This window comes from Lepidochelys kempii, chromosome 6 (genome assembly GCF_965140285.1).
Source record: "Lepidochelys kempii isolate rLepKem1 chromosome 6, rLepKem1.hap1, whole genome shotgun sequence".
Taxonomy (NCBI): Eukaryota; Metazoa; Chordata; order Testudines; family Cheloniidae; genus Lepidochelys; species Lepidochelys kempii.
The window spans coordinates 6,467,807-6,493,224 of NC_136385.1; the positions used below are offsets into that span (position 1 = coordinate 6,467,807).

The following is a 25,418-nucleotide window of genomic DNA, read 5'->3' on the forward strand; positions in this document are numbered from 1 at the left end:
GTAAACTAGGCCATGTGCTCTGATTCAGAAAGTCCATAAGCACATGTTTAAGTATGTCTCCCTTTGACTTCAATGGGACCTAACCATATGTTTAAAGTTGAACTTGTATTTAAGTGCTGCCTCAGACAGAGATGGTTTTCTGAGTAGACACCTTATGTGCATAAAAAGGCCATGTCAGTTATTAAATGATGGTTTGGCTCCCCTGTACCGATAGTAAAATACTTTGAAATTGATTTTTCAGTGTAAAATGTAAGAGTGCGATTTGAATACTGTTTAGAATTACTGAATAAAAGGGAAAGTTGACACTGCAACAATGGATTCATGAGCAATAACCAGAACTGGTTTGATACTCCAAAAATATTGACAGATATTTGTTCAAATACATTTTGTGATTTTGCTTCAATCAGATCCACAGCCCAATTCATCTGTTTTCCTGGAGACACTTGTGTGCATGTAATTATATTGAAAACTGTGTCTGTTGAAAGGGAGAATGTCATGAATGCTCACTCAGATATAATATTTTGTCAGTACTCACACCACCCCCACCCCACACACACGCACACAACTCTTTGGTCACCTAAACTACCTGATCTTTAAATGCGACTCCTAAACTCACAACTTTTACAGACACATTTTCAAGGATAGTCATTGTTGGTGAATGCCACGGTTATTGGGATCTCAATGTAAAAATCCTTGGGCCCTATTTTCCTAAGTGCTGAGTACTTGCAGCTCCCCTTGACTTCAGCTGGAGTGATGGATCTTTTATCTCTGGAAATGAGGGATCGAGGGGACTGAAGTTGGGCACCAAAATCACTGGCCATTTCTGAACCTTTTCAGCACGGCGAATTACAACAGTGAATACCTCAGCACCAGTCACCTCAGGGTAAGTCCACACTGCAACGTAAGCCCAGGGTTTGAACTCATGCTCAAGTCAACTCAAGCCCCCTTCCATCTCCACATAAATTGCACGAACCAAGGGCTCAAAGACCGGGTCTGAGGACCCACAGTGATAGAAGGCCTGAGCCTGAGTCAAGCTAAGACCCAGGGTTTATGTTTTTTATTGGTGTGCAGTGTAGATGCAGCCCCTCTGGACTCCTGCTTTGGGATTCAGCCAAAAGTATCCCAAAGGCTGGGTTTCTTTGTCCTCTGGACAATAAAGTGTTCCCACACTGCACCACGAACAAAGAGCTAGACTGGTCACATTTTGGAAGCGTGCTGGGAACTCTGGGATCTGGGTGGTTGAAATGGGGATCACATAATGCCGTGTGGATGCTGGAGCCCCAGTTTGGGATCCAGGGTACAACAATCCCTAACCTGGGGTTACAAATGAGTGTAGATTCTCAAACCCGACGTTAACAAACTCAGGCTCTGCAAATGTGAGTTCTACTGGCCCAGGGCTTACACTGCAGTGTAGACATGTCCTCAGAGAGCTAGTGAGTCACTGTGGTGTGGCTGTGTGTTCAGCACAATGGGGCTCTGGTCTCGGTTTGCACCTCCAGTCACGACTGTAAAAGTGAGAACATTGAACTACGGGCACGTTTCAACCACCTGCCAGGCTCCTGCTAAGATCCTTTGATTTCATACGTTTGACACAGCAGAGCTCCCCTCAGGAAATGGAGAGATTGAACTAATCTGTGGAATCCCAGCCTAACCCCTAGGCCCACTGCCTTTCAGACCCAGTCAAACATTTCCCCACTTTTTCCTGTAATTTGCTCTCTTCTGCCTCTGGCTGCTGCCACCCCCTTTCTGCCCTCACCCATACACCGTTTGGTTTTATCTGAGCCCAAAACACAGCTCAGACCCAGGGCAGGGGACAGAGCAATTTTAAAGGCTGGGGAGCCTCCTGCATGGCCTACAGAAGCAGCGGAATCCTAGAGCTGTGCAGGCAGAGGAAGGGGGCAAAGAACAGAGCCACACCCAGCTACCAGCACCAGCCATCTTAACAGAAAGCATCACCCAGCCCATCACATAGAACCATAAGACTACTCATACGGCATCAGACCAATGGTCCATCTAGCCAAGTGACCTGTCTTCCACAATGGCCAATGTCAGATGTTTCAGCGAGAATGAACAGAACAGGGCAATTATCCAGTGATCCATCCCCTGTCATCCACTCCCAGCTTCTGTCAGTCAGAAGTTTAGGAACATCTATAGCATGGGATTGCATCCCTGACCATCCTGGCTAATAGCAATTGATGGACCGATCTTCCAAGAACTTATCTAATTCTTTTAAAAACCCAGTTATACTTTTGGCCTTCACAACATCCCCTGGCAATGACTGTCCTCTTCACAGCTCTACTGCTGACGGCTGAAATTCTTCTTATACACCTCAAATATTGGCTTGTGTTTTAGGGACTGAGTTCCAGACCCTACGTTATTGTATACTTTCATTGAAGTCACTTGAAGTCAAAGGAGCTGCACAAATGACAGCAAATGAGGATCTGGCCCTGAAAATAAGGAGTTGTACTGATACATCTTATTTTTATTACTTAGTTTATCCAAGGGAAGGTCAAGAAGTTCCTTAAGCATGCTATATATGTGCCTGTGTGGGACAAAGATTTCCAATAGGGTAAAGATCTTCAATTCTGCAGACAGAGGCATAAAATTCAGTGACTGGAAGCTAAATAAACTCAGTCAAGATATGAGGTGCACCTTTTCTTCCTGAGGGTAATTAATTATTGGAACAAATTACTTATTACTGTGGCGGATGTTCCATCACGTAATCTCTTAAAATCAAGGCGATATATCTTTCTATATCATATACTATAGTTCGAAGAGAATTCATGGGCTCAATGGATAACTTAAGGGGTGAGGGACTTGTGCCTGTCTTATAAAGGAAGTTCAACTAGATGAAGGTATTGTTCCTTTCAGCATGTTTAAGTCACTTTAAAAAAATCTAGGAATCTATGAGTCCCTTTATGTCATCCCAACACAACTTGATCTCTGACCTATAATGATACAGAACAATAACCCTGTTATCTCTGTTCAGAATATGACATTTCTTGCAGCAGCTATTCGCACATCCCATAACAGTGTGGAAGTGGAAACACTGAGCGAAATCCTGCGCTTAACAAGGCACGTATAAATCTGGAATAACTTCCTAATTTCACTGGCTTAACGATGGCATAAGAGCCTGAGCCAAAGGTGCTGAACTCAATAACAGCTTTCCATTGACTTCAGATCAAGGCATAGAATTTGATGCACTACTTAACTCTTCCTTGTTGGGAAGAGTCATCTCTGCCTATATCTCCTCCCATCCTGAGCCAGGAACTGGGGGTCTTGCCAAGATGCTCCAATACAATGCAAGGCTCTCTCAGTCTCAGTAGCTGCAAGAAAAGAGAGTTCCCAAAGAACAGCAGCAAAAGGGTTAAGGAGCATAAAGTTTAATTCTACAGACACAAAACTATACTCGTCTGCTAACTATGCCCATTGCAACTGATGTTCAAGAGATGTCTTCAGATGCTGGTATTTACATATTCCCAATATATTTGATTATCGTCATTATGTTTATACCCAAGAGCATATCTAGTGTTGCAGTGGGTGAACGAATACTTTGATCAATACTGAGAGCAAAAGGCCAACCAGGAAGGAAGGGCTGGCAGTCTGGGTGCTAGCCTGGAATTTAGAAGTTGAGTTACATTCCTATCTCTGCCACAGATTTGCTGTGTGACCTTGGACAAGTCACTTAGCCCCTCATTTGAAATTCTGTAAAATGGGGTTAATAGCACTTCCTTATTTCACAGAGGTGTTCTGAGGACACAGTCATGAGAAGGTTGTGAGATACTCAATCGTTGCAGTATCTGGAGCCATATATGTCCTTTAAACACATCGCAAATACCTTACTTATGTTGGGGAATGCTGATCCACATGAGCTGTCCCATTCACTACTGCAGGAATAAGATGTCACCCATCAGTAAGAGTCCAGTGATGTGGCTCAGACAGATGTAGAAAATGGTTACCATTATCAATAAGAACATTCCTATAACCGAGCCATAGGGACGCCTTTGGTGTGGTGTGTGTGTGTCCTTTCTGATAGATATCACGCCTGACATTCATAGCACAGGGCATTTTTGCATGAAAAGGAGATAGAAGGGAGGGGAGTTGAATTAGTAAAAGAATTGTTTCATATGACTTCCCAAAGGCCTGCCCCTTCCTTTCCTCTTCTGTGGCAAATATCCTAAACTGTGGATTGAGACATGAAAGATTCCATAGGCCAGATGCTTTGAAAATGATCCACTAGCTGATTCAGAAATGACCATTAAAAGGAAGAGAGACAAGCTATGGAATAAAGCTGTGGATAGAGGTGAAAGCATTTGAAGAAAATCAGGGTCCAGTTGTGACAGGGTGTGGCCAGACTGCAGTATTTTGTGGCTATACTGTGCTGGTGTAATGGCCCTGAGTACATTTAACATCATTACATAAGAACATAAGAACAGGCATACTGGGTCAGACTAAAAGTCCATCTAGCCCAGTGTCCTGTCTTCCACAGTAGCCAGTGCCAGGTGCCCAGAGGGAATGAACGGAAGAGGTAATCATCTAGTGATCCGTCCTTTGTTGCTCATTCCCAGCTTCTGGCAAACAGAGGCAAGGGACACCATCCCTGGCCAGCCTGGCTAATAGCCATTGATGGACCAATCCTCCATGAATGTATCTAGTTCTTTTTTGAACCCTATAATAGTCTTGGCTTTCACAATATCTTCTGGCAAGGAGTTCCACAGGTTGACTGTGCATTGTGTGAAGAAATACTTCCTTTTATTTGTGTTAAACCTGCTGCCTATTCATTTCCTTTGGTGACCCCTAGTTCTTGTGTTATGAGAAGTAGTAAACAACACTTCTTTATCTACTTTCTCTACACCAGTCATGATTTTATAGACCTCAATCATTTCTCCCCTTAGCTGTCTCTTTTTCAAGCTGAAAAGCTCCAGTCTTATTAATTTCTCTTCATATGGAAGCCGTTCCATACCCCTAATCATTTTTGTTGCCCTTTTCTGAATCTTTTTCAATTCCAATATGTCTTTTTTGAGATGGGACGACCACATCTGCACACAGTATTCAAGATGTGGGCGTACCATGGACTAATAGAGAGGCAAGATGATATTTTCTGTCCTATTATCTATCCCTTTTTTAATTATTCCCACCAGTCTGTCCTGTTTTTGGACTGCCACTTCACATTGAGTGGATGTTTTCAGAGAACTGTCCACAATGACTCCGAGATCACTTCCTTGAGTGGTAACAGCTAACTTAGACCCCATCATTCTCATCACTGATTCTCAAGGGTCTGTAAGAGTGTGGCGGAGAGCATGACTTGGTCCCCGGCATGCAGCATCCCTGCTCCCACAGTGGTACCTGCCATGTTCCATTCTCTTTGCCAGCCCAGGGTGCCATTTGCAATGTACAATGTTGGTTTTCCAATTTATTTGAACTCTGGGAACATGACCTTGTGTCTGTGAAACTTCGCAGCCCAATTAAATGTGTCTTATGGATGGTTCTGAACAGTCACCTTCCGACCGGTTGGAGTCTAGAACTTGAAACATCAGGAAAGCTGGTGGGTGCACAAATTCAGGGTTCCCATTTAGCCCTGTTGTGGAGCAGTCTCCTCCCAAACCCCACTCCTCCCCTGCTCATGACCTCCTCCCAAGCACCCCCTGGTGGCCTGAGTGGTCCTGCAGAACTCTGCCATCCATCTCTCCCTCCTCCAGGTTTCACAGCTGCACTTACAACAGATTGGTCTTGCCGGTCCTTCCAGCCAGGTTTTATTTATTTTCCAGAGACAACAAACCAAAAGGAGAAGAACAGCATAAGGCAAATTTGCTGCTGGCCTTAGTCTCTGCTTAGTGCCAGGGCAACACTTATTTGGACATTTGCTAACCTGAGAATGCTAAAAGTTGTAACCTTTTAATCCTTTTTAAAACCTTGACTTTGTATATCCGAATTATTAGACAGCTTAATTTATTATTGAAAGCTAAACTAAGAAACATTAAATGAAGGGGTTTTGGTTTGTTAATTTCCTTAGTTTTTTTAATAGAAAGAAAAAACTATTATATAAGTGCTGTTTAAACAATGAACCTCTTCATCATCTGTTGTTTTCAGTATATATTTTATTGCCATTCTTATCTTTGTGAAGGTCCCTTTTCACCACTCAGTGCTGTGTTGAACACAGTATTGAAAATAATTGAATTAAACTATATTAAAACAAAACTCATTTTATGCAACTTGAGTTTCCGTGAAAGTTCTAAGCTCCAATCCTCAATTTGTAAGAAGCAGATAAACAATATCCAAGAAAAAGAGCTGGATCTTTGCATATCACTTTCACCTAGCCCTTACTAAGGAAAGTAACAAACACTGGCCCTTTGAGAAGAAACACTGTACCATACCACAGTACAAACCCAAATGAGCGCAGCAGGCGGCTGCCCTGCTTATGCAAATCTGGTCCTGTTTCATTACAAACTTCCTTTCTGTGATGATGTTCTGGTCATAAGGGGACAAGCAGTTGTCACAGGTAGCTGTTGCCATGGCAGCCAGGGGCTAGTCATTCTCCCCAGGTGTGACAAGGAGCTGGAGGCAGGGAGCGCTGAGTGGTGGATTGTCTCTGATGTCACAATGCTACTGCTCAGGCAGCACCAGTGGGCAGCAAATGTGCATGGGGGGAGGGGCGGAGAAACAGGCTTTCCCAGTGCTCCTGGTTTCGCTAATTTCTTAAAGAAACCAACAACACAGAAAACACATTAATGGTGATTCCACACACATGCGAATTAGTAGCTGAAATTTGATTCAAATTCCCCATGGCATGTTTCGAAACCAGTGTTCCAAAACAAGGAGAGACCTTGTAAAACAGAAAATGTTAATGCACTGGTGTATTTGTGATTGTGTTGAAATTGTGAGTTTAAATTTGGGGCATGGTTCCTGGACCTGCTTGCATGTTGGAGAGCTCAGTAGGGCAGCACGCAATCAGGGCGTAGTAGCAGTCAGTCAGCAGGTACCCAGTGAGTTGTGCCTCTCTGTTATAGTCAGCAGCCTACATTCTCTCTCTCTGATTTTTGGGTTCTTACATGTTATTGTTCTGGCTCCTGAGAAACAAATTAGAGAGACATTGTGAACTTCCAGCAAGAGTATTTTATGTTTTCTCTAACTTCTCTGCTTGTGTGCCACATAACATAAAAGACACAATCCTGTAAAAAATGAAATAAAATTCTGAAGCCAAATGTAGTTTTGAAACAAAAAAATTCAACCATTTCATTCTGATAAGGTTGATCTTCCTGAAGCACTTCACTTTTCCTTTCCCTTTCACAGGGAGGAGCCTAAATTAGGTTTCCCTAAATCCATGATTGGAATACTCAAACATTTCCCCTCTTTTTCATGCAATTTGCTCCCTTCTGCCTCTGGCTGCTGCTACCCCTTTTCTGCCCTCACCCAAACACAGTGGAGATTTTATCTTGCTCCCTTGCCGCAGTACAGCTCAGACCCAGGGCAGGGGAGCCAGCTCTGTGGCCTACAGAGGCAGCGGTATCCTAGAGCTGAGAACTGTGCAGGCAGAGGAAGAGGGCAAAAACTAGAGCCACCCCCAGCTACCAGCACCAGCCATCTTAAGAAAAAGCATCACCCAGCCCATGATAGAATCACAGAATTGGAAGGGACCTTGAGATGTCATCAAGTCCAGCTCCCTGAGCTCATAGCAGGAGCAAGCACCACCAAGAACATCCCTGACAGGTGTTTGTCTAACCTGCTCTGAAAAATCTCCAACTGCCCCAGGCAGTTTATTCCAGGGCTTAACCACCCTGACCGTTAGGAATTATTTTCTAACGTCCAACCTAAACCTCCCTTGCTGAAATTTAAACCCACTGTTTCTTGTCCTACCATCAGAGGTTAAGGAGAATAATTTCTTCTCCTTCCTCCTTGTAACAACCTTTTAAGTATTTGAAAACTGTTAACATGTCCCCTCTCAGTCTTCTCTTTTCCAGACTAAACAAACCAAATTCTTTCAATCTTCCCTCATAGGTCATGTTTTCTTGACCTTTAATCATTTTTGTTGCTCTTCTCTGGACTCTCTCCAATTTGTCCCCATGTTTCCTGAAATGTAGTGCCCAGAACTGGACATGATACTCCAGTTGAGGTCTTATCAGAGCTTTGTAGAGTGGAAGCATTACTTCTTGTGGCTTGCTTACAACACTCCTGCTAATGGTGGATTGTCTGTCACTTGAAGTCTTCCCAACTGGATACCTAGCTAAATGATGTGTTAGAGCTAAAATAATAATAATAATAATAATAATAATTAATAATAAAAATTTGAGCTTGATACAGAAATTATTGGACAAGGTTTTGTTATGCGGGAGGTCAGATTAGATGATCATATTGTCCTCTTCTGGACTTAAAATGTATGAAAAATCAATTTTACCCCATGAGGAGTGGTAAACTCTGCTCTGTGTGGATGCCAAGCCTTACAATTAGTGCTTTACAAAGTTAAAGTTGTTTGATTGCTGTAACTGTGCTCTTTCCACAGTTTAACATGTCTGGATTTCTTTTAAGCTTAACTTTGACACTGAATTCACCGACTCCTCCATACGGAAAGACAGACTTAGCCATTCATTTTCAGTTACACTGCCCCTGAGACCTCTTTTGTGGCTTAGCAAAACAGTGAGAGCTTTCTGTAAAACTAAGCAAAGAATAATAGAGAAAGCTACTTAGCACGTGCATCATTTGGAGGTAAGATAGGGCACCACAGAGGGCATTGTAATGAGCCCCTCTATGCCTGGCTTGAGACTATAATTGAAGGTGTAACGTACTTCGGAGACTTGATCCCTAAATGCCACAGAAATGAATATATAAGGTTTGTGGTGCCTTAACATGTTCCTTAGGGATGAAGAGTGAGTGAACACTTTCATCCACCAGCAGCTATGGTTCAATACCTCTTTCCTTCAGTGGAGGTGGGTTAACTATTTTTCTTCCCTTCTGATTCCTGGACATAATTTTTCATTTTCTCCATTTACTTAGACGTGTGATGTTAGTGTAGTCAACCTTTTGGCAACTTGAGACAGACATTGTTTGTTTGTTCATTTTTTCTGTCTCAGGATAAATAACAGTGAAAACGGACATGGTTCATGAAAAAGAGCCTGAAAGGTCCAGGTGGATACTAGGTAAGAATCCAGTATTGTACATAGAGATGCATCTGAGTTACACACTTCAGAGATCTGGAATCAGATTCAGATCCAACTTCTGTAACCTTTGATGATTTTCAGATTCTGGGCTTTGGTTACAGCCAATTATAGAGATAAGTCAGGGTTGTAAAACTTGTATTTATTGTTGTTGTGTTATCAGTTAGAGATCAGTGCCCCCACTGTACTGGGTTCACCGAAAACACATAGTAAGAGATAGTTCCTGCCCTCAAGAGCTTATAGGCTAACAAACAAGACAGAAGAGGGTGGGTGAAAGGAAGGTTTATTATCCAAATTTAATAAAGAGGGAATTGAGGCAAAGAGGAAATCTTTGTCCGAAATCACACAGGTATTCTGTAGCAGAGCCAGGACTTAAAAGGCCAATCTCAGTCTAATGCCCCTAGCGCCAGTCTGACCATTATCCAGTGTTGTGTATGGATGTGAGTAGGGGTGGGGGAGGGGGAGGACAGACACTTGGATCCAATGGGTTGTGGTGTGGCTGATCTCTCACCATAAGGGGGAAATAACAATAATTATTTGCACTGCAGCAGCTCCAGACATCTTTGTGTTTGTTTGAAAAATTTGACCAGTGGGTAGCATTGGAAAGGCGGAGGTGGTAGATGACATTTCAATAGCAGAGGATCCTCAAGGTGTTGAGAGCCTGTGAAGGGCCTTGGATTGAAAACAAGCTGTTTGTGTGTGATGAAATGGGGAAGGGGGAGCCAGAAGAAGGAAGCAAATGGAGAAAGCCTCACTTTTGAGGTGTTACATAGTTTTGGCTTCATGTCTCTTCAGCCTTCTTTCTTCCTTCTTTCTCTCTTCCTCCCCATTCTTCTCACACTCCTTGTCTACACAGCAACTTCTCCATTTATCTTATTCTCTCACCTGTGGCTTCTGGCATTCCCTGTATGCTACCTTTTCCAGGCATCCTGCCTCCCTCCTTCAGAGCCTTGCTTTGCACACAATTTCCCATCGTCGCTTCTGTGCCAACATTATTCCTTCACCTTTTCCTGTCTACCTCATACTCCTGTGTCATGGCGAATGGCCCAGAGAGATGAAGGACCTGGCAGTGTGTACCACTAGTAGGTGTAAGCAGTTGGGACTGGAGACAAGTGACCAGAAAGCTCCTAGAGAAGGAAAGCATAGACCGAAGGCACAGTTGCCAATTCTCATGATATTTGGTGCTTCTCTTAAAGCCCCAGCTCCTTCAGCCATGTGATCACTTAAGAATCTCAGATTTTTTTAAGTATGTTTCTAGCCCTCAGAGTTGCTAAGAAAAGCTTGGAAACGTGACCCCCTTCAGGGCCCAGAAACATTGTTCCATTGCAATTTGCTGACTGAATGAAATTGAAACATTTCGTGAAGACAGGCCAATTTCACTGCAGCACCACGGAATTGGGGAAACTCTGCCTACATGAGAATTCTGCCTGGTTTCTGCTAGTTCACTTTCCCAGCTCCTTGGCAACTTGCCATGTGGCCTGCTAGCAACCAGAGTCCACGGCCTTGGAGCTGCTACACATGCCATTGCCCTGGGGGCTGGGTACACCCAAAATTTCCAGGGTCCATGGCTCCAGGAATCCATTCCCTTTTTCAGAGACTTACTTTTTCAAATACTGGGGGTTTGGTCCTAACCCAACAAATTCTGAAATAACAAAATCTTGCAAAAACAAAACCTTTCCCTGCCCTTCTCTCCGGACCACCCTTAGGCTTAGGCAGCAAACACAGCTGTGTAGGGCACCTGAAAATTTGGGCCACCCCTGAGTCTTAATATCCACCTACCCGCCTCTTCCTATCCCTGTTGCTGGTGGCTGCTGCAGCCTGGTGAGTCTTCCTCTGGAAGGGATCGAGTTAACTTAAAAGTGAAAAAGCCTCCAGCCTGCCAGACCTATTAGCACAACAATGAAATTCTTAAAGAGCCATTAAAGTGGTAATGGAACCATTTAATGGGCATTTGCCAGCTCCTGGGTATATACTGTCAGTTTCTGAATTTACTGACAAAAACAGTTGTGCATCACTGTAATATTTACTCAGAACATGTTAGTCTACCGGAGCTACGTTTAAAATCTGCTTTAAAAATATTTCATCAGTATGTTGCTGAAGATTATAAAATCACAACTCTAAAAAAATTGCTGTCATCCCCCTAAGGCTGCCATTGGGCACAGGGTTTAAAAATACTTCTTAAGACCCCATATATCCTAAAGATGGATCTACCCTTTCTAAACCCTTTCTGTATTATTTTAAAAAGGTCTCAAGATTTTAAGCCAATCGCATGATTTTTGGAAGCCTGGTTCCTGGTTTTCAAACGCTTGGGATTAGCAACAGGGGATATGTTATGAAGCAGCAGTAACCAAGTGACTGGGACACAACTGAGATGCTGTAGTCATCTAAAAGGGTTATCTGGGAGGAGTCTGAACCCAGAGAATAGGATCCCAAGTACGAGAGCTTTCTAACTTACCCTTAGTGAGCAGACAATATAAAGTAAACTCATAATTCATGCAGGTATATTTCATTGGGGAAAATTTGTAAGAATGTGCTTGAATTTGGAAATTCCCCAAGGGGAACTGGATGCCTAATTCCAGTCAATTTTATGGAGACTGGGATGCCAAAATCTCCTAGAGAGCTTTGAAAATCCCAGTCCTCATGAAAAGGGAGTGTAAATCAAAAAGTCCATCTCAACTTTTCCCAGACATCAGGGTGGCTGGTTTCCTGTAAGATATTCACTACCCACTCTCAAGCCCGGTGGTGCCATTCAGATTTAATTCATGCCATGAAATTTCCTTCTTCCACGCTGCTTTCTCTTGTTATCCAGCAGGTATGGTTTCATGTACCCCTGTATAAATGGCTGAGGGCAATCACAGCATGGTGACCCAGTTCATCCTCCTGGGGTTGACAGATCGTGAGGAGCTGCAGATACCCCTCTTTGCGGTGTTTCTGGTGATCTATATTCTTACGCTGGTGGGGAATCTCGGGATGATCATGTTGATCAGGGTTGATCCCCGACTCCATACCCCCATGTACTTCTTCCTCAGTAACCTGTCTGTCATTGACCTTTGCTATTCCTCAGTCTTCACTCCGAGGATGCTGGTGAATTTCTTAGTGGGGAGTAAAAGCATTTCTTACTCTGCCTGTATTGCCCAACACTTCTCCTTCGCTGTTTTTGTGACCACAGAAGGGTTTCTGCTGGCCGTGATGGCATGCGACCGCTATGTAGCCATCTGTAACCCTCTGCTGTACACTGCTGTTATGTCTAAGAGAGTCTGTTTTCGTCTAGTGGCTGGCTCATATGTAGGGGGGCTCGTGAACTCACTGACCCACACATGTGGCTTGTTGAGGTTGTCATTCTGCGGGCCCAACATCATCAATCATTACTTTTGTGACACTAACCCATTGCTGAAGCTCGCCTGCTCTGATAACCGCATCAATGAGATTTTGCTCATAATGTTCTCTGGGGTTATTGCCATGTCCACCCTCCTGATTGTCATCATCTCTTATCTGTACATCCTCTTCTCTATCCTGAGGATCCACTCTGCTACGGGCAGGCAGAAAGCCTTCTCCACCTGTGCCTCTCATCTGACAGCTGTCACCATGCTCTATGTACCTGTGAGCTTAAGCCACATACAACCCAGTTCCACCTACTCGCTGGAACAGGAGAAAATCTCTGCTGTGTTTTATACCCTGGTGGTCCCCATGCTGAACCCCCTTATTTACAGCCTGAGGAACAAGGAGATTAAGGATGCTCTAAAGAGGGTGGTAGACTGGAAAAACATTCTCACCTAATTTGTTCACCATGACAATTCCAGTCAATTGAGAAGAACAATTGGAAGAAGGAGAGGAGTATCGTCTATGTGTCACTGCCTTCATTTGTGTATCTCAAATGTTGTACAGGAATTAAATGAACCTCAAAGAACTGATGTAGCATGTGGAAATTACGTTTTACGATTGCTTGAGAGGAACAATGTTACCTAATGTCCTGTCATTATGTGGTTGTTCCAACAGACACCCTTCCTTATTTCTTGACCATGAATCTATTTGAAATGCTGCCCTGAAAGGTTATCTGAGATTTAAAATAAAATAAAACTTGTTTCTAACTTTAATTTCTTAATGTGTTGCTCTGATTAATGCTCAGTATGTAACTTGCACTATGTGAATTCAATACTTTTGCTCTCTTTAGTGTCTGGGCCTCATAAGGGCTTTGTGAGCCTGACACAATTAATCTCTATCCCCTTTATAACAGCCCTTAACGTAGCTGAAGACTGTTATTAGGTCCCTCCTCAGTCGTCTTGTCTCAAAACAAGACATGCCCAATTTTTTTTTTAAATCTTCCTAATAAATCAGATTTTGCAAACCCCTTTTGTCATTTTTGTTTTTCCCCTCTGGACTCTCTCCTATTTGCCCACATCTTTTCTAAAGTGTGACTCCCAAACCTAGACACAGAACTTCAACTGCAGCCTCACCAGTGCCAAGTACAGCCAAACAGTTACTTCCTTGGTCTTACATACAACACTCCTGGTAATACACCCCAGACAGCCTTTTTCAGAACTGCATCTCATTGTTGGCTGATACTCAACTTGTGATCCACTTGAACTCTCAGATCCACCTCAGCTGCGCTTCTCTCTAGCAGGTTATTCCTCACATTGTATTTGTGCATTTGATTTTTCCTTCCAGAGTGAAGTACTTTGCACTTGTCTTTATATTGATCACATCTATACTCAGACCAGTCCTATATACATCTATTCTCAACAGTGCTATCATATATACTTAGGCTTGGAAGGAATAGACTTTTCTCAAAAAAATGTTGGTAAATGTTGATTTCACCACAAGCACACAAACCAATGAAAAAAATATTGCTTTCAATAATTGAAATGTACAGCTAGGCAAGAGTAAGAAAAATTGCAGCTTGAGAATGTACAAGAGTTTGATTTAAGGATATTTATTTTGACATGTGATGTTGACAATTTGTGTTTTAACAGTTATAAAGCTTTAACTTTTTGAATCTCAGTGTTGGCTGTCATTAAAAAAATTATGTCTGACCTCCCATTGCCTGATCTCCCATAATTTCTTGCGACTGTAAAGGTTTGAACATTTAAAACAAAAAGACTTAAAAATAAACATTGATATTATTAATTAAAATTATAAAAAATATTTTAAAAAATAAAATTCTGAACAAGGCTCTCTGTACTTTTTATACAGCTTTATTCTCAATCATCTTTCTGTCACCTTATTCTGTTCTCCATCTGTACCTCTTGTCTCTTATTTTAAGCTTACATTATGAGCTCCTTTGGCCAGAGATTGTCTTTTTGTTATATGTTTGTACAGCACCTAAGAGAAGGGGGTTGGGATTAAGCCTAATTCTAATAAATTAATTCAGTACTATCAATAATAATGCTCATGTAATGTTACTCCCACCAATACCGTATATTTCAGAGGGGTAGCTGGGTTAGCCTGTTTCAGCAAAGACAATGAGGAGTCCTGTGGCACCTTAAAGATGAACAAGGAAGCTTTGCCTGGTGGCGGTAATGGCATCTGATCACTTCCTAGCACTCGGTAGCCCCTTGCTCTAGAGCCTCATCATGTCAACGATACTGTGTGTGTTTACTAGCGGTTGCTTCCTACATATGTGGCTTTGTGAACGCGGTTCTTCAGACTCCATTTATAATTTACCCTGTCCTTCTGTGACTCCAATGTCATTCACCATTTCTTCTGTGACATCCCCCCAATCCTTAAGCTGTCCTGCTCCGACACCCACAACGCTAACACAGTGTATTTCACCTTGTCCACTATAGTGGTCATGACTACGATTCTCATTGTACTATTCTTCTACATGTACATCCTCATTGCCATCCTGAAGATCCACTCTGTCAAGGGCAGACGCAAAACCTTCTCCACCTGCGCCTCCCACCTGATGGCCGTAACAATTTTCTACGGGATTTTGATCTTCATGTATTTACAACCCAGTTCCGACTACACCACAGACCCAGACAAGATCATCTCTGTGTTTTATATACTCATAATTATCATGCTGAATCCCCTGATCTACAGCTTGAGGAACAAGGAGATGAAGGATGCCTTTAGAAGGATGATAAACAGGAAGGTTTGTTCTCAGTTAATATAATTATTGGGATTTGTGCTTATCAATAAACCAGTGATGAATTAATAGTGAATTCTCTGTGTCATAGCTCTGATTTCTTTGTTTTAACTGTATTCTGTGGCTTGTTCGGAAAAAAAAGGAATCCAAGACTGTTAATCTTGGAAATTCAGTTTCCCATGTTCAAGAATGACTGCGAGGCTGCAAAGAATACAGACGCTCCCCGACTTATGCAAGCTACCGTTCCGGAATGCCTCGTGTACCTCGAGTTTTGCGTAAATCGGAAACGTATCTCCGACCATTAAGCGCAAAAAAAACCCCAAAGAAACTCCTATTTCTAGTTTACGGAACTTTTCCCATAATCTCGGATTTGCGTAACTCGGTGAGAGTCTGTGCACTATTGTAAGGGAGCATTTGTCACAGTTCCCCTCTGACTCCCTTTGCTGGATATGCACCGACTTGTGTTGAGGGGAATCCCATCTTGGATCCCCAGTTGTTTTAAGGTGCCAGAGATTGAATGGAGCCAGTCACTGCTGCCGTCTTGGGGTTCCTAGGCACACAATAGGGTGCAGGCCCTCAGCCTAGCGCCCTTTCTGGAGAGCTAGAACCTGCTATCTAGCTGCCTAGTCCCTGGGCTCAGGGATGACTTTTCAGACTCTGCCATAGCTTAAACACCCCCTGTCCTAGAATGCCACCAAACAGTGTGAGCCTTCTAGGTTACAGCTGAACTCTCCCATAGAACTCTCCCATACACAGTATGTGTAAAGAATATAACACACAGAGAGAGACACTCTGAACAGGAATCTAACACGGCAGAGCGAACACTTCACCAGTAAAGCACAAGCTCATTCAGAAAAGGACACACATCCTAACTTCAATGGGCCTCACTAGCTCATCCTTTCCTTGGGAGTCCCCTTGTGTATACATCTATGTTCAGAAAGACTGCTCCTCTCCCTCCTCATCTAGCTCCTACACACAGCTCCTCTCAGTTTGAGCTGGTCAAACATGGCCAGGTAGAGCCCAAATTGAGCAGCTTTTGCCCTTTTATAAGCATCTTACTCTCTGTCAGGTGACCTCATGATCAGCCTCTGCGGATGGCCAGATACTCCTACCAGACAACCACTGCTTCCCCCTCCCACCTCCCGCCTCCCACCCGCATCAACAGAAAGTTTAGATAGAAAATTTTCAACCACCTCCAGCCAGGAACAGATCCAAAACTAATTGAAGCCAATGAAAAGACTCCGATTGACTTCAGTCAATATTTGGCTCAGTCTGCAGGAGTTTAAGTAGGGATATTCAAAAGGCACCAAACTCCCATTCCAGGGAGTTGTCCAGGGAACTGGATGTCTAACTGCTCATTGAAAATGTGCATTTGCTCACAGGCAGTTGTTGATTGCACTATGGGGTTTCCAATCCTGGACCGGTATTGAAGTGTTGAAAGGAAAATAGCATTGGAAGCCAAATGAGTTTGGCCCACACACATATTGCCAGTTTAAGAACATCATGACGTTAATCAATAGAGTAACTTTGATGTCTTTTTAGTGATGGCAGTATGGCTTCATTCCATTTTGCACATATATGGAAAAATCATAAGTAGTATTCCTAGGAGCACAAGAAGTGGATTTAAGTGATTGATGATTCAGAGAAAACTTCCCTGGAGTAACCAGAGCAGATGAATATTCAAATGTCAGTGTGTGAGCAAGCTTGCTTGTGCTATGAATATTGATAGCCCCATCACACTAGTACTTCATAACGGGTACGAGTACATCACAATCGTACATCTTTATAAATTGATTGGACTACATGTATCATTATCTGTCCCCACATCATACCCGCAAGTCAATGGAGTTACTTCTAGGATGAATCTGTCTCAGGGTTTACAAAGTCCAAAGAAAGCCAAACAAAGCAGATCTTTGACATAATTTCATGATCACCAGAGAAACTCTTTCATAGGTTGGTGAGAAGATAAAGAAGTAAATTGAAGCACTCCCATAAAAATGTCTAGGACTGAGATCTATGGTGCTGAACTAATGTGCACTGGAGAGACTCCATTGAGTCCAATGGCCAATGGCTCTTGTCCTTAATGAATGACAAGGGGGCTGGTATAGTTTTTTCAGATTGATTTGAATGAGAAGGGGCAGCTCTTTTTTTTATACACAGCTGTTCTCTGGGAGAAGGTGCCACTGTACAAATTGTCTTGGCAAATTATCTTAACTTCAGTTACACTACAAATAGGTTTACTTATTCATTACTCTGGCAGAGCAAGTGTTAATATTGACTTTATTTCTGTATCATGACTCATATGTTGTTTTCCTAACCATTCCCAATATGTTTTCTTGCCCAATTAGATAACGACACAATTGCTCAAAAAACAATGTTTTAATGAGGCCCACAGCAGTTTATTATAATCCATAATAATGGATGCCATCTACATAGTTCTCCAAACTTTGGAGAATTATGTCAATATGAACATTACTGGCATAACCAGTGCTGGACAATAGCATTTACTCTTTCCCGTTTTTTCCCCTTTCAATATCTTCACTTTTGGGCCAAATTCATCTCTGGCATCATTCTTTTATGCCAGGGCTATATTTGGCCCATTGTGTCCAAAGCCATGCCAAATCAAACCAGGTCACTGCAAGCGAGAGTCTATGATCCTTGCTCACATTGACTAGCACTTACTCATAGCAGGAGCCCCAATGAGATCAAGTTCTACTCAATGCAAGTAAAGCCAGATCGGCTTAGGTTCCAAATAAACTAAAAATTTTAATGTGCACAAGACAGACAAGAAGGGGCTTTATCCCATACATAACAACATGTTAGAGCATCTCGAAACTATAGGCTCGATTCTGTTGTCCTTACACTGAATAGCCCCTTACTGTGAGAGTGGTCTCATGGACTTCCACCTGCTGAAAAAGTGTGGGTAAGGGCATAAAAATCTGCCATTAAAAAGCCACGAAACTATGTTAGGGAAATAAGCAGAATATCTTATTTAATCTGGAAGAAACAGTGCAATCCTCAGAGTGTTTTATGTCAATTCAACATGAATACAAATCAGTATTGAAACTGATGGTTAAGTGAAATACACTCGGCCAGATTCTAAGCTAGTGTAAATCAGCATCACCACATTGATGCCAAAGGGGCAGAAACCCCAGGTAATGTAATGTAACTTGAGCGAGTGCCACTTAAATTAATGTGGCTATATCGCCAGTGGGTGTAAATCATCTTTGCCCCATTGAAATCAATTCCATATGGCTAAATTGAGTGGAAATCCATCAACCTCAACAAAAACCTCACAGATACAGATTGAAATCAATGGCGCTCCAGCTCCAGTTGGTGTAAGCTAGCGTCACTACATTGCAATCAATGGGGCCAGATCCCCAGCAGGTGAAAATCAGCATTAGCTCCATTGGTGCTGATGCGTGAGACCCCAAAGTAAATAGGTGGAGCGTTACTGAATGCATTGGGCCAGAACCATAACTAGTCAAAATTGGTGTCATTCCATTGAAGTCAGTGGGGCTACACACATTTACACAAGAAGATGATCTGGCCCTTATGACCATAGGATTTCCCAAGGCACATTAATGACTTACGGGCAAACGTCCTTATTGGGGCAGCAGTCTGGCTTGTTCTATCCAATTGGCAGATCATGTCCTTAACTTGTAACCTGGTGTAGATATGTAACCCACACACCGCCTGGGTGTGGTGCTCTGTCCCATCTGGTGGCACTGAGACCACTCAGAGAGAGTTTAATGAGTCTACCCTACATCCTTAGTCAAGAGCCATGTGGCTTTTAGCTCATGTGGTAGAGGCTCATGTACTAAGCTGCAGAGGTACCAAATTCAATCCCAACCGCCGAAGACTGGGGTCTGTCGGTGTTACAGATGCACATCAAATTATCCAGTCACAGGGGCAAGTGTGAATTGTCTGATTTTCATAGCTTCCCGACATTAACCTTAATCCTAACCATACCCCTGCAGAGTTTGGGGAAGTTCTGGGGCAGACTCTTGTTCCATGACTGAACTAACCTGTAGAAGCTACCAGTTCCCCTCCGTCTCATAGAAACATGGGGATTGCCAGACAGGATCAGACACAAGGTCTACCTAGTCCAATAGCCTGTCTATGACAGTGGCTTATACCAGATGCTTCTAAGGAAAGCGGAAGAAGCTCATAGTAGGCAGATGTGGGATAATCTTCCCCCAACATTAGGTCACTGGAGAATGAAAATAGTGGTATATTAGGTGATGGTCTGTTTCCATCTTGGCATTTTGTCAGAGGCCCGTGCAGTGGTTATTCTGACGTTGTTTAATCAGTTCTCCCTAAGAATCATCTGCATTGTCAGCTTTGTCCACAACACGCCCTGACTTTGTACAGGTCCATATCTGAGTCTGCACTGGGATCAGAGTGAACTTCACATGATCTATGAGTTTGATGGAAATATTTTCCACATACCAGGCCCTGAGTTCTCTCTCTGATCCCACAGGATTGACATGTACTGTTCTCTGCAGTCCTGGCCTCCTTAAAATTCTGTCACGGAAGTGCTGGAATTGAGATTGTGTGATCTTAGCACACCAGGAGTTGAGCACAGTCTAACAAAAGAGAATATAAAATAGATGGGCCTGTATATTTAACAGCATACTCTATTGAGATGCAATTTCAGAACAGCTCAGGTATTTGTATGACTTCAGCATCCTTTTACCTGAGTTTCAATCTACAGAGGACACCCAACCTAAAGCACTAATGGTAACTGCAATTCACCTTTAAATCAAGAATAAGAGGCCTGTGATTTACAAACAGAATCTCATGAGGTCTAGCCTTACTGAGTACAACAAACTGCAGACGCCCTCTAAGTAGAATGCTGGAAGTGTGCTACTCCCATAATAACCCAGTGGTCGGTGGATTGAAACCAGGGTCAGCTAGCCCTGGCCTGTTTATTATTTACGGGTATAAAATGCCCATGACTAAAGTTAGTCTGGAAAGTGGAAGAAAGATTCTATCCATCAGAGGAGGGAGGTTCAGGAACAGCCTCCCACTAGAATTAGTGTAGTTATACAACCTAACTCAATTTAAAGTGGAGCTGAATAAGTTTATGAATGGGATTAGATCATTTTGCTGCCTGCAACAGCAGTAGACTGGACTCAATGACCTTGCTGGGGGGGTCACTTCCTGTCCTATGTTGCTCTTGGGATTGCCAATATTAACGAGCCTGCATTATGAACAATCATTTTTGTGCAATGCAAAGACATGGTGCAATCCGAGAAATCAGGATGGTGACCCAGAGAACTTGCACCCTCTCTCACAGCTGTTTATTTATTTTTTTAAAAAATCAGGAACTACATTTATTGAGAAAATATCTTCCTGTATATCATCCTTCTAAAGGCATCCTTCTCTCCTTGTTTCTAAGGCTATATATCAGGCGGGTCAGCATAGGGAACACAGAGATGACGTTGTCTTGGTCCAAGGTGTAGCCAGAACTGGGTCGTAAATACATAAAATGAAAGTACCGTAGAAGGTAGTGACAGCTGTCAGGTGAGAGGCACAGGTACAGAAAGGTTTGAGTGGATCTTCAGGATGGTGTATTAAGAAGACGGCCTGAAACATAAGGCCATGTATCAGAGTCCTGGTGTGAGGCCTAAAGCCTGAGCTGAAGTAACCAAAACTTTGCAGATCTAAAGCAAAGCCAAGCTGTGAGCAAGAGGCAGGCCCTGTTCACAGAATCTGGCAAGAACAGGGCTGATATTGCAGAATCACACGTGCTTAAGTAGAGCTAGGCACAAGTATATATACGCCAGCACATTCCAGAAAGGCGGTACCAGAACACCTCGATACCAAACACATGCCCCAGAAATAACAGGAGCACGCTGACCCATCTTAAGGATAAGGTCAGGATGACAGCATGATGGATAGAGATGTTTTAATCAAACCAACATGTACAAGGTAATGGGCAGCCCTTGTATCCGTCAATGGGTGGCACTCTAATACGTCAGAGAGTGTCACTCTGATACGTCAGGGGCAATATGTCACTTGTTTGTATTTGTGTAAAAAGATGTATCTCAGAGGAAGTGTCTTTGGCCAGCCTAGCGAGCAGTGGAGAGTCCCACCAATGCCTGAGTTGCGTCCATTGACACAAGCATACAGGTCTGACTATCCATCCAGATGCTATTACTGTGCTCTATTGACAGTAAACCTGGCCAGGTGCCTTCACTGAACATTGAGTCTGTGGATTTATTGGGCTGTTTAATTGAGGTCTGCTATCTCCACAGAGCTGGGACAGCACACTGAACGAACACACACGCAGCCAACATCTGACCACAGGTGGTGACGAGGCTGTACATATTAGAGACTATCTAGAACAACTAGCATAGTAATCTTGACAAATATAGTCGACAAGTTGAAATGAATAACATCATTGTGTTGTGTATGTCAGAGCAGGACAGCTTAAGGAAGGGGAGGTATGCCAGAGAAGAAACGATTGCTGACCCTGGGGTGAGAGAAAGACAAGCTGAATATACAAATTGTTCTGGCCGTTGAATTCACAAAGACACAACGACTATCAGCACACAGAGTTTCCTGGACATGATGACCCTCTAGAGCAGTGAGTTACAGATGACTGTGAATCGGTGAGAGGCCATGGTGGCCAGGAGGCATCATTCATTGGTCACAAAGACACAGACAAAGAAAAATTGCACAGCTCACTCAGTGAATGAAATGATTCTATTACTCTCTGCTACAGAAGTCATGAGCACCATAGGCGCAATGATAGAGGAATAACCAACACTGACAATGGACAGATTACTGAGGAAGAAGTACATAGGGGTGTGAAGATGGGAGTTAATCCTGATTAAAAGTCATCCCAAGATTCCCTACCAGTGCAATAACATAGCTCGGTGGAACAACATGAAGAGTGGGACCTGCAGCTCTGGGTGGTCCATGAATCCCAGAAAAATCAACTGTGTCACCATGGTATGAGGCAGCATGGGTGGGAAATCTAAATTTGCAAATAAACTGGAGCCAAAAAGGGAGCATGTGTAGATTCCTTGTAACAACTCTGACTGCTCCTGTGAAACAGTGTGTCTCAGGGAATGTATTATGAGTTATGCACACACTTCCCCCTGGAGCTACTGCACTGTCTCCTTACAGAAACAAAACACTGTGCATTGTTTTGCATTCAATTAAATATGTGCAGAGATTCCGCCACAATACAAGAGACTGTCCAAATCTGAATCGTTCCCATGCCAGAAATATCCCTTAGGGCACAGGGCTTTGCCATCCATGTCTCTCCTGCCCACCCTCTCTGTTGTTAAATCAGATTAGTTTGGAAAGGAGGTAAATCATCTCTTGTAAATGTATAGACAATAACGAATGGTGTAGAACGTTTTCATTTACACTGGTTTTCTCTTCTGGCTCCCATCAATGTCAGTGAGAGTTGATGGCACTTGGCACCACTGAAACTCCAGCAAAAGTCCTACAAATGATCTGTGTCTAACGTTGGGAATCCCCAGCAGAAAGATGTTGTAGGGCTAATGCGTACCTGTAGAGACATTCATGTCATTGAAAGTCTTTTTTTCTTCCTGAAGGCTAGATATTAAATGGAAAGATCTGCTCAACTTTAGAGAGTCATGAGTACCAAAGGGCAATAATACATGTAGATGACCATAAGTGATAGCTAACATAAGGACAGTAAGAAGTTCTAAAAATCATCCCCCCCCCGCCCCCTCATTGGGTATATCTATGCACCATTCCAAGGTGTGATTTCAGCTTGGGTATTCCTCAATCTCTACAGAAGTGGTGTAGGCCCAAAAACCTAACTTTGACAATTGTTTTAAAGGATAATTATTTTAAGTGGTAATATTATAAGTGGGTACAGAGGTGGGGAAAGGATTTCCTGTCTCCTGATTCCTGATATTCAAGATTTCAAAATATTTTCCCATTCTACATTGGGATGAAACCAGGTCTCCTGGAAAAACTTCACAGAAAGTGAGAGATAGAGAAGCTTGACCCATGAATAACCAGTAGCCCAGTGGTTAGGGTACTCATCTAGGTTAAGGGATGAACTGGTGGATTTTCAACAGTTCCAGGGAGACTCGCTGACAGTCACTAATGTGACTTGGCCCTCCAGATAAGCCCCAGATACTACCACTCAAAATGCCACCCAGCAATTGCCTGGTGGGTCAGGATGACTTGACCACCACAGAAAAGGTTGGGGGAGAAAGGGTGCTGGAGAGACTGTAGTAACACTTATAGAAAGGGGTGCATCCGTTTGTCATCATCCATGTCCATCACCTGCAGTATCATTCCCCAAAGCTCTCTTGGCTAGGCAAACCCACAGTTTCTTGTGGATGCTCTTCCCCAGGCCACACCTAACTCTCCCCAAACTCACTAACTCCCCCACCAAGCTGATCACAACTCCTTCTTCCCCATTCCAAATCAGGCACTTGGACTTGGGTCTCTCACATCCCAGATCAGGCTTACAATCACTGGGCTATCAAGATAGACTTTCTCTTTGTGTGTCCCAATGAATCCTTTATTATTCATCCAACAGGAGAGATTGAGAGACAGAGATGCACCATAGAATACAAAACAGGGCAGACATTAGGGCACTCCCCTGTGATATTGGAAACATAGATCTATTTCCCTGCTCTTAATTAGGCAGAGAAGTGACCTGAATAGGGGTCTCCCACATCCCAGGTGAGTGCCCTGCAAGCTGGGATTTGGCTATTTTGGAGTTGCTCTCTCTATGTCTCTGGAGTTTAATCACAAATTCCACCCTGAACCTGAGAAATGTTGAATCAAAACTGAGACATTCCAATTAAAAGATTCCTATTTGGCAAATCCATATTTGTGGGGGAAAATCCATTTTATTAAAAAAGTTCCCAGCCAGCTTGAGTGCAGAGAATGGAAAGTGCCCACTTTGTGAGCAGCTGTTCAGTATTTTGTTTTAGCCTCATCATTCAATGTGTGGGCCCAGGTGTGACGGAGAGCTGGGCAAGAGCTGCTGACTCAGCCCTCTGTCAGGCCAGCTCCCATTAAGGGAAGCAAATTGGAGCTGGCTAGAAAAACCTGCACCGAGTTGGTGAATGGGAGACACTTACCCACCCAATTAGCCTGGGGCTATAGAAAAGGCTGGGAGAACAGCCGTGGAAAGTGTGGGAGAGTAAGGGAGTGGAGGCAGAGATAGTGCATCTCTCCTAGGTTGACATGGGAACCTAAAGCTGTGTATGCTGAAAAGGTGGTGGGAACAGAACCTGTAAATGAATGACCCCAGTGATTATTGAACCCCAGGGTCTCCTAGGGACTTTGTCAGCCTGGCAGGAGCTAAGAGGGCCCTGCAGATCCTTTCTACACCAGGCCTTATTTAAACTCTTCCAGCCTTGCTCTGGAGACAGAATTCATAATTTGCTCATATGCTTTTCCAGGGTGTTTATCACTGTAGTGTGTGAATTTATTTTCAAAATGCCCCTGTGAGGTAGGGAAGTGAGGCACAGAGAAATTAAGGTCAAAACTTGCCACTAATTTTGGGTGCCCAATTTGAGACCCTGCAACAGCCCAGAACTGGAATTGCTGGGAAAATCCTCTGCTCAGCCCCTGGAATCCCTGGGATGTTGCCTGCCCAGGGCAGATGGACTCTTGGGGGGATTAAACTGGGAAGCTCTAGCAAATCTCGATTGATCCTGTGTGAGCAGCAATTTTTTAAAGGGTCAAATTTGGGCAGAATTTCATGAGACCGGCATAAGGCAGCGCCCTGTCAAATTTCAAGTCACTGCTGCAAAGCTTGGGGTCACCAGAGCTTTTCAGAGGAAAAGTCATCTGCGGTGGGGTGTTTTTTTTTTTTTTTAATGTGGGTAGAACAATGTCTTTTCCCCTAGCTTTGGTCTCAGAAATGGCAGAACAGGCTGAAACTTTCCAACTAAATACATTTCAATCTGAGGCAGGCAGTAGCCTTTTAAGTCAGGTCAATACACCGACAGGAAGCATTTCAATTTTGGAACGTCCACATGTTTCATGCTGATCAAAAATTTGAAAACCCAAGATTTTGACATTTGCAGATGGACATTTTTCAGAATTTCCATTCTGTTCAAAATGTTAATATTTGAGCTTTTTTCCTTGATTTGTCACCATTTGTTTACATCCCAAGTCAGTTTTTCCGATGGCATGGAAATTCTGAATTTCACTCACTCTGCCCT

The 25,418-nt window shown here is 43.1% G+C and overlaps 1 protein-coding gene and 1 pseudogene across 1 annotated transcript; both read left to right on the forward strand.

The window, feature by feature from the left end:
* The first annotated feature begins 11,987 nt into the window (after positions 1-11,987).
* On the forward strand, positions 11,988-12,926 carry LOC140913770 (olfactory receptor 5J3-like). The gene has a single exon (XM_073350568.2). The coding sequence runs from the start codon at positions 11,988-11,990 to the stop codon at positions 12,924-12,926; it is 939 nt and encodes a 312-aa protein (XP_073206669.2).
* Positions 12,927-14,531: 1,605 nt separating this feature from the next.
* Positions 14,532-15,539, forward strand: LOC144930611 (olfactory receptor 5AP2-like; annotated as a pseudogene).
* The last annotated feature ends 9,879 nt before the right edge of the window (positions 15,540-25,418 follow it).

Bases quoted from the DNA above. Each gene is read 5' to 3' on its own strand.
- LOC140913770 (XM_073350568.2), top strand. From the start codon at position 11,988: ATGGCTGAGGGCAATCACAGCATGGTGACCCAGTTCATCCTCCTGGGG.